This window comes from Salmo salar, chromosome ssa25, assembly GCF_905237065.1.
Source record: "Salmo salar chromosome ssa25, Ssal_v3.1, whole genome shotgun sequence".
Taxonomy (NCBI): Eukaryota; Metazoa; Chordata; class Actinopteri; order Salmoniformes; family Salmonidae; genus Salmo; species Salmo salar.
The window spans coordinates 3,095,441-3,111,192 of record NC_059466.1 but is presented as its reverse complement, the minus strand read 5'-3'; the positions used below and the strand labels follow the sequence as shown (position 1 = coordinate 3,111,192).

The 15,752-nt window shown below is 42.3% G+C and overlaps 1 protein-coding gene across 1 annotated transcript in view; it reads left to right on the top strand.

Annotated features, from left to right (window-relative positions):
- LOC100380858 (E3 ubiquitin-protein ligase MYCBP2) overlaps positions 1 to 15,752 on the top strand; it is a 356,005-nt gene that overhangs the window by 27,038 nt on the left and 313,215 nt on the right. The window contains 1 exon segment of the mRNA XM_045707688.1: positions 6,088 to 6,297. Within this exon segment, the coding sequence (XP_045563644.1) occupies positions 6,088 to 6,297 (210 nt within the window).

The window sequence follows — 15,752 nt, the reverse complement described above, 5'->3', positions numbered from 1 at the left end:
TCTGCTTCACCTGACCACTTTTTTATAGACCGAGTCACTGGTGCTTCCTGCTTTAATTTTTGCTTGTAAGCAGGAATCAGGAGGGTAGAGTTGTGGTCGGATTTACCAAATGGAGGGCGAGGGAGAGCTTTGTTACGCGTCTCTGTGTGTGGAGTACAGGTGATCTAGAATTTGTTTTCCCTCTGGTTGCACATTTAACATGTAGATGGAAATTTGGTAGAACTGATTTAAGCTTCCCTGCATTGTAGTCTCCGGCCGCTAGGAGCGCTGCCTCTGGGTGAGTGGTTTCCTGTTTGCTTATTTCCTTATACAGCTGACTGAGTGCGGTCTTAGTGCCAGCATCTGTCTGTGGTGGTAAATAAACAGCCACGAAAAGTATAGCTGAAAACTCTCAAGGCAAGTACTGTGGCCTGCAATTTATCACATTATACTCTACATCAGGCAAGCAAATATTCGATATTTGTGATCGTACCTCGTCTAGTTTATTGTCCAATGATTGCACATTGGCTTGTAGTATTGATGGTAACGGCAGATTTCCCAATCGCCTTTTCCGGATCCTGACCAGATATCCGGCTCTTTGTCCTCTGTACTTGCGTCGCTTCCTCTTGCAAGTAACGGGGATGTCGGTCCTGTGGGGTGTTTGGAGAATATCTTGTGCGCCCTCCTTGTTCTAGAAAAAATCTTTGTCTAATCCGAGGTGAGTGATCGCTGTCCTGATATCCAGAAGCTCTTTTTTGCCGTAAGATACGGTGGCAGAAACATTATGTACAAAATAAGTTGCGAAAAAAACCACATAATAGCACAATTGGTTGGGCGCCCATAAAACAGCTACCATGTCTTCCGGCTTTATTTTATTTGTGTCCATATTGCCCATGAGTTTCTAGTAGATAGACCATATGGTTCAAGAGAACATCTAACGCTTTTTTCAGTTCTTTTGACCCATATGGTGTATCTAGTAGAAGCTAATGGGCAATATGGACACACGAAAAATACATAAAAAAAAAGTTATTGTATAAATGACCAATACTGGATTTGCAGCAGTAAAATTTCCACCCCTGCAATACATGTAGGTCAGGAAAGGGGGTTGGATATAGCCTAATCTTCCTGGTGCTTTGGACTTTAGCAATATGGCACCGCACAGTATGGCTGCCGTCTTGCGGATGCACCTGAGCTCAATTTCGTGTCTCATAGCAAAGGGTCGGAATACTTATGTAAATAAGGTATTTCTGTTTAGTTTATTTATTACTGTTCAAAAATTCCTGTTTTCGCTTTGTCATTATGGGGTAGTGTATGTAGATTGAGGAATTGTTTTTATTTCATCCGTTTTAGAATACGGCTGTAATGTAACAAAATGTGGAAAAGGGAAGAGGTCTGAATACTTTCTGAATGCACTGTATTGGAACAGTGACATGTTTTGGCTCTGTACTCCAGCACTTTAGATTTGAAATGATGCAATGATTATGAAGTTAAAGTGCAGACTGTCAGCTTTAACTTGAGGGGATTTTCATCCAAATCGGGTGAACCGTTTAGAAATTATAGCACATTTTATACAACCCCCATTTTAGGGGACAAAAAGTATTGGGACAAATTCACTTGTGTATTAAAGTAGTAAAAAGTTAAGTATTTGGCCACATATTCGTAGCATGCAATGACTACATCAACCTTGGGAATCTACAAATTTGCTGTATCCATTTGCTGTTTGTTTTGGTTGTGTTTCAGATTATTTTTTGCCCAATAAAAATGTACGGTATATTTTGGAGTAATTTCTATTGTAAATAAAAGTAGAATGTTTCTAAACACTTCTACATTCTTGTAGATGCTACCATGATTATGGATAATCCTGAATGAATGGTGAATACTGATCAATGAGAAAGTTAGAGGTATATCATACCCCCCATGAAAATATTAACCTCCCCTGTTATTGTAATGATAAGAGGTGAGCATGTTTTTGGGGTATGATATTTGTGCCTCTAACTTAATCATTCATCATTATTCTCGATTTAATTCAGGTCTATCTGTAATCATGGTAGCATCCACATTAATGAATAAGTGTTTGGAAACATACGGGCCATTATAACCTTATTTCTGTGGTAAATGGTGCCTAGGCCTAAGTGCTCTTTTCACAGGCACAGCCCCTTGTTGAATGACATAGCTGTACTCTGACTTGACTGGTACCCTCCCTGAGGAAAGAAGGGGAGAGTAGATATCTCCTCCCCCCTGGTGTTGTGCACTGAAAAAATGTATGACCTCCCTTTCCTAAATGTATCATCGTCTGTCAGTGGCTTCGATGCCAGAAATGTGACAACGCAGCAAGGCAAAGGGAAAACAATCAATATCATGAAGCATTCTCCATCCGGACGTTGCCTTAGGAGGACCGTGTAGTAACCCTTTACCCTGGTCCGTGAAAAGAAGTCATTTGATTTCGTCTATCCAGCTTTTTAGGTGCTATTGATTAATTCATTGATCATTTTGTAACAATAATGTTATCAGGCATTAGTCTACATGCAATGGTGGATTTCTTCTCATTTCAATTAAAATGTAAGGGGCTTTATTGGCATGGCGTACATATGTTTGCATTGCCAAAGCAAGTGAAATAAACAATACAAATTTACAGTAAACATTACACTCGCAAAAGTTCCAAAAGAATAAAGACCTTTCAAATGTCATTGTCTAATGTACAGTGTTGTAATAAACTGCAAATAGTTAAAGTATAAAAGAGAAAATAAATAAACATGCAATGTGTTTGTTCTTCACTGGTTGCCCTTTTCTTGTGGCAACAGGTCACAAATCTTGCTGCTGTGATTGCACACTGGTATTTCACCCAATAGATATGGGAGTTTATCAAAATTGGGTTTGTATTCAAATTCTTTGTGGGTCTGTGTAATCTGAGGGAAATATGTGTCTCTAATATGGTCATGTTTGGCAGGAGGTTAGGAAGTGCAGCTCAGTTTCCACCTCATTTTGTGGGCATTGTGCACATAGCCTGTCTTCTCGAGAGCCAGGTCTGCCTTCGGTGGCCTTTCTCATTCACAAGCCAATGCTTACTGAGTAGTAAAATATTTCCTTAATTTTGGGTCAGTCACAGTGGTCAGATATTTTGCCACAGTGTACTTTCTGTGTAAGGCCAAATAGCATTCTAGTTTGCTGTTTTTTTGTAAATTCTTTCCACTGTGTCAAGTAATTATTTTTGTTTTCTCATGATTTAACCTCTATGGGCTACTCAACAGCCAGTGTAATCCCATGGCGCGTTATTCAAATACCTCAAAAATGCAAAAACTTCAATTTTTCAAACATATGACTATTTTACACCATTTTAAAGACAAGACTCTCGTTAATCTAACCACACTGTCCGATTTCAAAAAGGCTTTACAACGAAAGCAAAACATTAGATTATGTCAGCAGAGTACCCAGCCAGAAATAATCAGACACCCATTTTTCAAGCTAGCATATAATGTCACATAAACCCAAACCACAGCTAAATGCAGCACTAACCTTTGATGATCTTCATCAGATGACAACCCTAGGACATTATGTTATACAATACATGCATGTTTTGTTCAATCAAGTTCATATTTATATCAAAAACCAGCTTTTTACATTAGCATGTGACTAGCATGTGACTAGCATTCCCACCGAACACTGCCGGTGAATTTACTAAATTACTCACGATAAACGTTCACAAAAAGCAGAACAATTATTTTAAGAATTATAGATACAGAACTCCTCTATGCACTCGATATGTCCGATTTTAAAATAGCTTTTCGGTGAAAGCACATTTTGCAATATTCTCAGTAGATAGCCCGGCATCACAGGGCTAGCTATTTAGACACCCAGCAAGTTTAGCACTTCACCAAAGTCAGATTTACTATAAGAAAAATGTTATTACCTTTGCTGTCTTCGTCAGAATGCACTCCCAGGACTTCTACTTCAATAACAAATGTTGGTTTGGTCCCAAATAATCCATTGTTATATCCAAATAGCGGCGTTTTGTTCGTGCGTTCAAGACACTATCCGAAAGGGTAAATAAGGGTGACGAGCATGGCGCAATTCGACACAAAAAATGTCTAAATATTCCATTACCGTACTTCGAAGCATGTTAACCGCTGTTTAAAATCAATTTTTATGCCATTTTTCTCGTAAAAAAGCGATAATATTCTGACCGGGAATCTGCGTTTAGGTAAACAGACGAAAGAAAATAAAGCATGGGGTCGACTCGGGCATGCGCCTAAGCCAATAGTACTCTGATCGGCCACTTGCCAAACGCGATAGTGTGTTTCAGCCAGAGGCTGCCTCGATATCGTTCAGCTTTTTCCCGGGCTCTGAGAGCCTATGGGAGCCGTAGGAAGTGTCACGTTATAGCAAAGATCCTCAGACTTCAATAAAAAGAGCCAAGATAAACAATAACTTGTCAGACAGGCCACTTCCTGCATGGAATCTTCCCAGGTTTTGGCCTGCCATATGAGTTCTGTTATACTCACAGACACCATTCAAACAGTTTTAGAAACTTTAGGGTGTTTTCTATCCAAAGCCAATAATTATATGCATATTCTAGTTACTGGGCAGGAGTAGTAACCAGATTAAATCGGGTACGTTTTTTTATCTGGCCGTGTCAATACTGCCCCCTAGCCCTAACAGGCTAATTTGGTCTAATTGTTTTGCTGTCCTGGATTTTTTTCCCCCCTTGATAGTAATAGTCCATTCAGGTAATTTTGTCCAAAGTCAAGGTTTTAGGTATTGAATTTGGATTGAAGGTTTTAATGTTGAGGTTAGTATCCTGTATAAGTCCTTGCGGAAAAATGTCAAGTTTATCTACATTTATCAAACTCTAACTCTTTTTTGCAGAAGAGCTCCTCTCTCTCCGACCTGAAGATAATTTATGCCTCTCAGCTTGATTTATCCAACCCCTCATTTCAATGACTCATTGACCTTACTGCTGGCGGCAATGCTGGGTTATTTAGCATTGTTTTAAAAGCCATTCAGTGCTTATACTGATCCATATTCACAGTGTAATGAACAAAAGGAGTCACTTTTTAAAAATTATTGACCAGAGCCTGTGTTCATAAAGCGTCCTGATCTAGTATCTTGTCCCCCTGTCCATGTTATCGTATTTATTATCATCTAAGAGGCAAAACAGATCCTAAATTATTGTAGATGGGTTGGATGGCTTTGTGTGCCAGTCATGTCCTTGTGCTTATCACTGCAAGGCATTGGCCTACAAATGGGGCGGCAGGTAGCCTGGCGGGTAGGAGCGTTGGGCCAGTAACCGAAAGGTTGCTGGATTGAATCCCAGAGCTGACAAGGTAAAAATCTGTCGTTCTACCCCTGAGCAAGGTAGTTAACCCACTGTTCCCTGGGCGCCGAAGACGTGGATGTTGATTATGGCAGGCCCCTTCACCCCTCTGATTCAGAGGAGTTGGATTAAATGCGGAAGACACATTTCAGTTGAATGCATTGTTGTACAACTAACTAGGTATTCCACTTTCCAAATGGCCGCATCCCCTCCACTGTTAGCCTTCATTTTAAAAACAGTCCCACTCCCCTCAATGGTTATTGGGCTGTCCTCACTCCTACCGTCACGGCTCACACCACAATAAAATTATCTATTCTTTGCCTTCCTCTCCTCCCCTATCTCCTGCCGTCTCTCTTCTTGTCATCGCTCTCTCACTTGAATCGCTTTGTCTTCCCCTCTCATCCTTTTTCTTGCACTGAGAACTGTGTCCTCTTCTTGCAGACAGAATCACATTAGGCTTAGTTTCACAGAATGATTTTCACTGAATAGGCTGTATCTCACTATCCCTCTTTAGGCTTTATTGTAGTGTCTCGACTATCTGGACTACCTTCTACTTCAAACAGTGAATCAATCTCCATGGGACTGCTACAGTTAGCTCAAGAACTGAGCCTACGTCTTCCTCCAAGAATGCCTGCATATTTGAATATGCATTCTAATGCATTCTAATGATCTCTCTTCTCTTTTGATGAAGGCTTGAGGGGCAAACTGCCTTCATTCATTGACTGCTGAAACAAAATATTGTTTAATTTGTGAGTAATGGCTGTATTTCTTATACTTTATCTCTATCTTCTCCACAGACGGATAACCTCGATGGGGCCTTCTGTGTGCCGGACATCAAGCTACACAGCAACCCATCGGCGTTCAACGTGTACTGCAACGTGCGCCACTGCGTGCTGGACTGGCAGCAGCGGGAGTCGTCCCTGGCCTCACAAAGCTCCGTGCAGAGCGGTGACTCGGACAGCGAGGAGGAGGAGGAGTACCGTGAGCCCGCCATCAAGCTGCCAAAGGTAACTTCAGAAGCACAGGGATGGGAACAGGGTTGGTGGAAGGGTAGAAATATATTGAATAGAACAGACATTCACATCAGCGTTCCTTGACAGGTTGCCATATTGATTGTACCCACATGTAGTCAAATTGAGTGCCCTACTCAAATTGCTGTGGTCGGAGGGGCTTTGTCCGTTCTAGTAACTACATTTTTATGGGTGGAAAGAAACACCGGGCAAGCTAAAACGAATGCACTCGGAGGGAGGCAAACAGTGTAGGGAGAGGGATGCTTGCCAGTACGACTAGAGAAGTAGGCCTGCATGACTACAGGGGATGTGCTAGCCTGGGAGTCAGATCAGTCTTCTTTTGCAGACTCCAATTCAAGGGTGGTATCCAAAATCAAGCGTGATATCCAATATATTGGGATAACAGGTTGAGGACCCAAGCTAGATAGCCCGGTAAATTAGAATTTTTACCCGCTGGGTAAATATTCCAATTTACCGGGCTATCTAGCTTGGGTCCTCAACCTGTTATCCCAATATATTGGATATCACGCTTGATCCATCAAGCTTCCTAAGGTCAGAAATAATGGAACAAATTGGTATCATTTTAATCCACCTCAATTGTCCTAAAATATGAAATGCATCTTGAATTTTCCTAAATAATCAGTTAGCAAAATATAAGTTGGAATGTGATCTCCTTAGTATGTTGCACATCATATCGCACCTTAAGGTAGGACAGATGTCCAAAGTTATACTCATCCATTTTAGTCAAGGCTATATGGTGTATGGTGAACTTTGCCTCTAGATGTTGACCTAGAGTCAGTTTAGCATTTTCTCCACCAAAGGTTAGGATTTGGAAGCTGATCCTTGATCTCTACCTAGTGAAATTTTCACCCACTGTAGCCTATATCCTGTATCTCCCATTGCTCTCAGGTTCCCGCCCCGACACTGAGCTCTGTTTCTCTGGGTTAGTGTTGTTGAACCCTTTTGACTGCCATGATGATAATTTATAGCAACACTATGAGAGGCTTAAAGCGCTGGTCTGTGAGGATTAGCTACTGCCTTGTCACACTCATTCTTGCTGTCTCTCACTCTCGCTGTCTCTCTGGCTCACTATCTTTATCTTTTTCTCTTTTAGCTCTCTCTGTGTCTCACTTTCTCTTAATGACTATTTTCTCTTTCCCTCCCTGCTTTTCTCTGCGTCTGTCTGTCCCACTCTGCTCGTCACTGCTTTGCCACTGTGGCCTCATTGAAACAGAGCACGTCCCCAGGAGCAATATCACAGCACACAGAGTAGGGAGTGTGTATGTAGCCTGTCTTTGTTTGCGTGTGTGTGTGTGTCCTGCAATCCCCGCATTTTTTTTTGTGCCGGCCGTCAGCTCATTAGCTGTTTACAGACAAATTTTCAGCTGAATACTTTTTGAACTTCATATAAACTAGGCTACTTTTATTAAAAGTTTCAAATCTCTAGTCCGTCGAGCCCTCTCCCGCTAGAATGAACGGTATGCATCTTCTAGCGATCTATTGATCCCGAGTGGCGCAGCGGTCGAAGTCACTGCATCTCAGTGCTAGAGGCGTCACATCAGACCCTGGTTCGATTCCAGGCTGAATCACAACCGGCTGTGATTGGGAGTCCCATAGGGCAGTGGACAATTAGCCCAGCGTCGTTCGGGTTCGGCTGCGGTAGGCCGTCATTGTAAATAAGTATTTGTTCTTAACTGACAAAAAAATTGGATATATAGCGCCAGTCACAAAGCGAGCGACGGCAGGGAAACGCAGTCTGCGGTCTGTCCTACCTCCCAGTACAATTTGTGTGCGCAGAGGTTGGTTGCAGTCAAATTTCTTTGCACGGAGAAGGGCGAGGGCATGATGTGTGAATTTGCATGTCCCATGTAATGTAAGTGGTAACGATGAGTCGAAATCCACTTAGTGAGTGACTCTCATCAGTCAGTGTAACCTACCGAATTGCATCGGTGAGAAAGCTGTTCATTTGGTCCATAATTTGCATAGGCTACTGCAGATTAATTATGAAAACATTCGACAAAGATGGTGAATCATCACTGCAGGAACAATGGGTAGTGGAGAGCATCATTCTGGTCCAAATTTGATTATTAGGCCCTCACGTGATCCAGGCATTAAAATAGAATTCAACAATATTCAAAAATGTTTTGACCTCATTAGGGAATCAACTAAATGTATTGAAAATGTATTAGTTTTCCCAAGTTTATCATAAGACCTGAACAGAATGGGGGCGGAGATACCTAGTCAATTACACAACTGAATGCATTCAACCGAAATGTGTCTTCCGCATTTAACCCAACCCCTCTGAGTCAGAGAGGTGCGGTGGGCTGCCTTAATCGACATTGACATCCACGTCACCGGCGCCCAGGGAGCAGTTGTTGTTGGGGTTAACCGTCTTGCTCAAGGGCAGAATGACAGATTTTTACCTTCCAGTTGCTTGCCCAACGCTCCTATCCGCTAGGCTACCCTGCCACCTTTGCCGTGATTCGTATTTCCTGCAACTTTTTGAATAGGCAACGAGAATGCCCTTATCTGTGTGTGTGCGGTGTGCACGTCTACCTCTTTGTGTAGCCTTTAGCAATGATGGAAAGGCTTTCCTATAAACCTTGTCAATTAAATGCTAAGGTAGAATGATTATTTTCATCAATCCAGTGGGTATTTATTTAGCAAACTCTACCATCACATGTACGCTACAAAAACACAGCTAAACAACAGCCTCTTGCAAGGTGCACACTTGAATTAAAGGGTCACTTTTTGATAGGGGACTCTGTTACAGAGGAGTGTAAATGCTCTTTTTAGGCTGGAACATTTTGTTGAATTGTATTGTATGTTTTAATTCTGAAATGTATTGATTGTTGCTGCCGCCTTGGCCACGTCTCCCTTGAAAATGAGACTCTGGGTCTCAATGGGCTTTTCCTGGTTAAATAAAATTACTACACCCAAAAATCTATATTTCTCAGATGTTTCCCAGACCTCATTTGGTCTCCAAATGTGGTTTAAGCATTGTTGTGGACTTAACATCCAATTTAGTTGTTTTTCTATTTTTAAAAAGTCTGATTTTGAGAGCGAAAACATGAAGAAGAAAAAAAAGGAGAAAAGGGAAACTTGGAAAAACTTACAGGAGAAAACAGAATTTTGTAATGAACAAAACAGAATAAGGCAAAAACATATATTATTGTAGGGCCCTACCTAATAATAATTGTATGAATTAAGGCTTTTTAAAATCAGAAGATTACATTTCTTGTCCTGATGGGGAATGTATACAACAGTCATGATAAACAGCCAATCTGATGTTAGCAAATCTGCAATGCAAGCCAAAACTTCCTCAAAAACACTTAAAGCTAAGTTTGGTTGCATTGACACTCATGAAGAACCTGTCCATGATTTCTTCCCTGCGAGAATGTCATTATTTTTGTGGCAAAATATTATTGATGTAAAAGGTCTGCAATAGTAGTAATTCCTTTTATCTTCCAGAATAAAAAAGTATTGTCAATTAGTGAGGGGGAAAAGCATGGTTATGGCAAATAGGAGTACAGGCAGATGTTTTCCTTATTTTATACAACATTGGTATCTAAATATTTAAAATGTTTTGCTTAAAGTTATTGCCATTAATATCTGTAGGAGATTTAGTTGATGAAAAGAGAAGTCCTGGAAGACAGGTGTTATGTTTATCCTGTTCAATAATGAGGTATGAACGGGTGGAGGGATCTACCACGCCAGGGTATGTATCCTGCCAATAAGCCAGTGCTCTAGCATTTGCTGGCCAATAATAATGCTGAAACTTTGGCAGGCTCAGGCTCCCTAATTCTTTGGGCTTGATAGTATCTCTAAAAAAAACAGTGTACTTTGTATCCCCACACAAAAGGCAAGATGATAGAATCCAAGGATTTGAAAAAAGCTTTAGTTAAAAATATAGTGGCAGATTCTAAACGAGATAAAGGAATCTGGGAGTGTAACCATTTTAATAGCGTTAACATGGCCTATCGTAGATAGGCAGCACTCTCCAGATTTCAACTTCTATCATGTCGGTAGGTCAATTTCTAAATACATTTAGAGTCCTTTGGGATGACAACATCAAAATATAAAATTTTGTCTCCTGTGATTTTAAAAGGTATAATTTTAAGAAACTCTGGGTTTGTCACCTTTTAAGAGGCATGAATTCACTTGTATACCAGTTTATGATGTACACAGAGGATTCTCCAAATTATTCTTATATTATAGTACCCTCCAAACTCGTCATTAAGCTCGAGACCCTGGGTCTCGACCCTGCCCTGTGCAACTGGGTCCTGGACTTTCTGACGGGCCGCCCCCAGGTGGTGAGGGTAGGAAACAACATCTCCACCCCGCTGATCCTCAACACTGGGGTCCCACAAACGTGCGTTCTCAACCCTCTCCTTTACTCCCTGTTCACCCATGACTGCGTGGCCATGCACGCCTCCAACTCAATCATCAAGTTTGCAGACGACACTACAGTGGTAGGCTTGATTACCAACAACGACGAGACGGCCTACAGGGAGGAGGCGAGGGCCCTCGGAGTGTGGTGTCAGGAAAATAACCTCACACTCAATGTTTACAAAACAAAGGAGATGATCGTGGACTTCAGGAAACAGCAGAGGGAGCAGCCCCCTATCCACATCGACGGGACAGTAGTGGAGAAGGTGGAAAGGTCCTCGGCGTACACATCACGGACAAACTCAAATGGTCCACCCACACAGACAGCGTGGTGAAGAAGGCGCAACAGCGCCTCTTCAACCTCAGGAGGCTGAAGAAATTTGGCTTGTCACCAAAAACACTCTCAAACTTTTACAGATGCACAATCGAGAGCATCCTGTCGGCTGTATCACCGCCTGGTACGGCAACTGCTCCGCCCACAACCACTAGGCAGTGAGGTCTGCACAACGCATCACCGGGGGCAAACTACCTGCCCTCCAGGACACCTACACCACCCGATGTCACAGGAAGGCCAAAAAGATCGTCTAGGACAACAACCACCCGAGCCACTGCTTGCTCACCCTGCTAACATCCAGAAGGCGAGGTCAGCACTGGTGCATCAAAGCGGGGACCGAAAAACAGCTTCTATCTCAAGGCCATCAGACTGTTAAACAGCCATCACTAACATTGAGTGGCTGCTGCCAACATACTGACTCAAATCTCTACCCACTTTAATAATTAAAAATGGGATGTAATAAATGTTTCACTAGTCACTTTAAACAATGCCACTTTATATAATGTTTACATACCCTACATTACTCATCTCATATGTATATACTGTACTCTATACCATCTACTGCATCTTGCCTATGCCGTTAAGCCATCGCTCATCCATATATTTATATGTACATATTCTTATTCATTCCTTTACACTTGTGTGTGTATAAGGTAGTTGTTGTGAAATTGTTAGATTACTTGTTAGATATTATTGCATGGTCGGAACTAGAAGCACAAGGATTTCGCTACACTTGCATTAACATCTGCTAACCATGTGCATGTGACCATTAAAATTTGATTTGATATGAAAGGGCCACGTCGTGACACTGTTCTGGACTTGGGGACTGTGAAGAGACCTCTTGTGGGGTATGAGTGGGCAGCTTGATGAGAGCCAAATATTTAAATCACCCAGAAAATATACCTCTGTTGATATCACATACGTTATAAAGCATTTTATTCATATTATCCAGATACTGACAGTTAGCACTTGGTTATTGTTACGCACGCCTCTTGAAGGAGGGAACGCAACAACCCGCTACATCTCAACCCCGTGGAGTGAAAAAAGTATGTGATCGTAGGTGCGGGGAAGGACGACAGAGGCAGGGAATTTAGTATTCCTAAACACGGTAATGTGGGGAAAAGGGGCTAGATGGAACCAAAGCAAAGAAAGTAAAAGTTAAGGAATTCCCTCTCCTACCTTACCTGCCTTCCCACTTCTAACCTGACCTTTAGCACCACCTGGCTCGCTAACCAAAATATAGGGGTTGGTCCGCCCAGGTCTTACCTAGTGTGCGTAGACGGATTAAATACTACGGGTTATGTATGCCTGCAGGCCTCTTGCCTAAACGCTCCCAAGGTGCGTTCCCCTTCCCCCCTGGGAAGAAATTAAACAGAATAATTTACCAATACTATAAGTGAAAAATTTCAAAAACCAAAAACACTAAGTCCTATTGTCATACACATAACTCTGAAGGAGCGTCTACAAAACTCACTGACCACAACAACCAACACAGGACATAAAAATAAGCTATTTTCTCTGACAAAGGAACACTGGCTTTTATCAAGCTGGAGAAGGAGTTGGTAATTGAAGAAACAGCAGTATCTCCTGATGAGAGGGAGGGGTCAGAGCTCCAATCAACGATGGGGCTGACCAATCAGCTGCTTTAGGAATTCAGGAAGACATTTCCTGAAATAGACACACATGCATACAAACCAGCACAGAAACTGGGGAACGTAACAGTGGTCTATCGCAGCTTCCCACAAGAATGGGCTTTAGGTGAGGCAGATGAACCTGTAGCCATATTAATTCAACAGTATTTAACATTAGATTGCTTCTAAGCTTTATATATATTTTTTATTTCTTTTTCTCTCCAATTTCATGGTATCCAATTGGTAGTTAGTCTTGTCCCATCGCTGCAACTCCCGTACGGACTCGGGAGAGGCTTAAGTTGAGAGCTGTGCGTCCTCTGAAACACGACCCAGCCAAGCTACACTGCTTCTTGACACAACGCTCGCTTAACCCGGAAGCCAGCTACACCAATGTGTCGGAGGAAACACTGTAAACCTGGCGACCATGTCAGTGTGCATGCGCTCGGCCCGTCACAGGAGTCGCTAGAGCGCGATGGGACAAGAACATCCCGGCCGGCCACACCCTCCCCTAACCGGACGACGCTGGGCCAATTGTGTGCCGCCCCATGGGTCTCCCGGTCGCGGCCGGCTGCGACAGAGCCTGGACTTGAACCAGGATCTCTTGTGGCACAGCTAGCACTGCGATGCAGTACCTTAGGGCCTCCCGAGTGACAGTGGTCTAACAGTACACTTTAACTTGAAATTAAAACTACTTTCTGACCAAATTAGAAACTTGTAATATCTGAAAACGTAGCTAGCTAGACTCTTACCCGTATACATGGATGGACACTTCTCCCTCTCTGTCACGGATGACATGGTTGCCCTTAGCTAAGGAGATGGCATGGGGCATTATCCTGCTGGAAAAAACAATTTGCAGATGGACCCTGCTGCCATAAAGGGATTGAACTGATTGAATACCACAGGATATCTGAACATCATTGCCAAATGTTGCGTGACTTTTATCATGGGGCCCAATGTGTGCCATGAAAACACACCCCACACCACCAGCCTCCAGTCTTAACACATGGCATGATGGATGCATGTACTCAGTAGCGTAGCTTAATGATGGCATGCCCAGGTGCCCCCCAAAAAATGCGGGCCCCTATCACCACCTGTATTTCTCTTAAAATCAAACACATTTTGTTGGTAAGGCTGTGTTAATATTACTAAGCATTGTAACAGCAGAGCAGAACCTAATCTAAGGGCACATTTGAAGCTGTTACCAGAGAAGCCGCAATATAGCCAATACATTCAGCACCATGGACGACGGTCAGAAATTAACCTGTAAGTCGATCAGCACCACAGAAAGCACAAAGCGGTCAAAAACATCCTATTTTATCTGCAAATAATAGGCAATAGCCTATATTATAAAACATTCATATATAGAGCAATCTCTTGACAGAAACACCGCTAATGACCCAGTACATGCTCGCTGTAGTTATGATCTGATGATCTGCAGCCCACAGAGGCCTATAGCAAAAACACCAGAAAATTAATCAAGTGGAGCATTCAAACAGATTGCTTAAATGACAGCATGCCTTTTAACAGTATATGATGTGTATGTGCTTACTATTATTCTTATAACCCAGTTAAACGTATAGGCTGTGATGACAATGAAATGGCTCAGCGGCCGTGCACCAGAACATGGTTTCCAAAGACAGATCGAGCGTAGTCGTAGATTGACAAGCAATATAAATTCATCTAAAAAAAAGCTTGATTTATATAGGCTGTCTGTTTTGTACACTCAGTGCATATTCTCAAGCAATCTAAGTTAGGTCAATCTGCACATTTGGAAGTTGTGTTAATAGCTTCAGTCGTTTAAGTACGTGAGCGAGGGGACATACAATAATAATGCTATGTGAATTAATCCACATTTATGTAGTTATAGTTGATAAATGTGTTTAAAAATTTGAAGTTAGGATAGCCTGAACATGAGGAAGTTGGTTTACTGTCTCTAGCTTGAACGGTTTGAGTTACTTTTAAAAATTCTGAATGCAAGCAATCTAAGTTGGGTCAGTCTGTACATCTCAATGTTAGTTTGGTGTTAACTTAAGTGGTGGAGGAGATACATGGCCACATTTCCATATTCTTCCAATGTAAGTCTATGGCACTTTTATTGCCATTGAAATGCATTGGGAACTCATTAAAATAGTGTTGTAATACCAAAAGGTTTGGGCAGTCTGCACATTTGGAAGTTGGTTTTGTGTTAATAGCTTCAGTCGTTAAAGAGCTAGAGTGAGCGGAATATGTCAAATAATAATGAGGATGTAAGCCATCCAAAGTTGTGCATTGCTTTTCATGCACACCTAACTACAATTGCATTTATTTATATGGTCTATTTGCCCAAATCTAAGGATTTGGCTGTCTAACACACTGACATGCACAGCTCTCTGGATGAGGTTCTGTCTTCAAGTCTCCAGTGGGAGAGGAAGTCCCTTTAATCTATGTAATGTATTACAGGAAATTGACAAGTGCAGTCAATTGGCAGGAGGGGTGGAGTGCATGACACTTCATCTTGGGTATGACAGAGTTTGCCTCACGAGTCCAGCAGGCAGAGCTCAATAACTACAGGCAGATGTGAGATGCAGGAGGATGGCACTCTTCTTTTACCACTCCATGTAGAATTAACCATCTTTCATGACCAAAAGTATCATGAACATCTCATACCAAAGTCATGGGCATTGATATGGAGTTGGTCCCCCATTTGCTCCTATATCAGCCTCCAGTCTTCTGGGAAGGCTTTCCACTAGATGTTGGAACATTGCTGCGGGGACTTGCTTCCATTCAGCCACGAGCATTATTGAGGTTGGGCATTGATGTTGGCTGATTAGGCCTGGCTCGCAGTCGGCATTCCAATTCATTCCAAAGGCGTACGATGGGGTTGAGGTCAGGGCTTTGTGCATGCCAGTCAAGTTCTTCCACACCGATCTCGATAAACCATTTCTGTATGGACCTCGCGTTGTGCATTTGGGCATTGTCATGCTGAAACAGGAAAGGTCCTTGTCCAAACTCTTGCCCCAAAGCACAGAATCGTCTAGAATGTCATTGTATGCTGTAGCGTTAAGATTTCCCTTCACTGGAACTAAGGGGCCTAGCCTGAACCATGAAAAAAAGCCCCA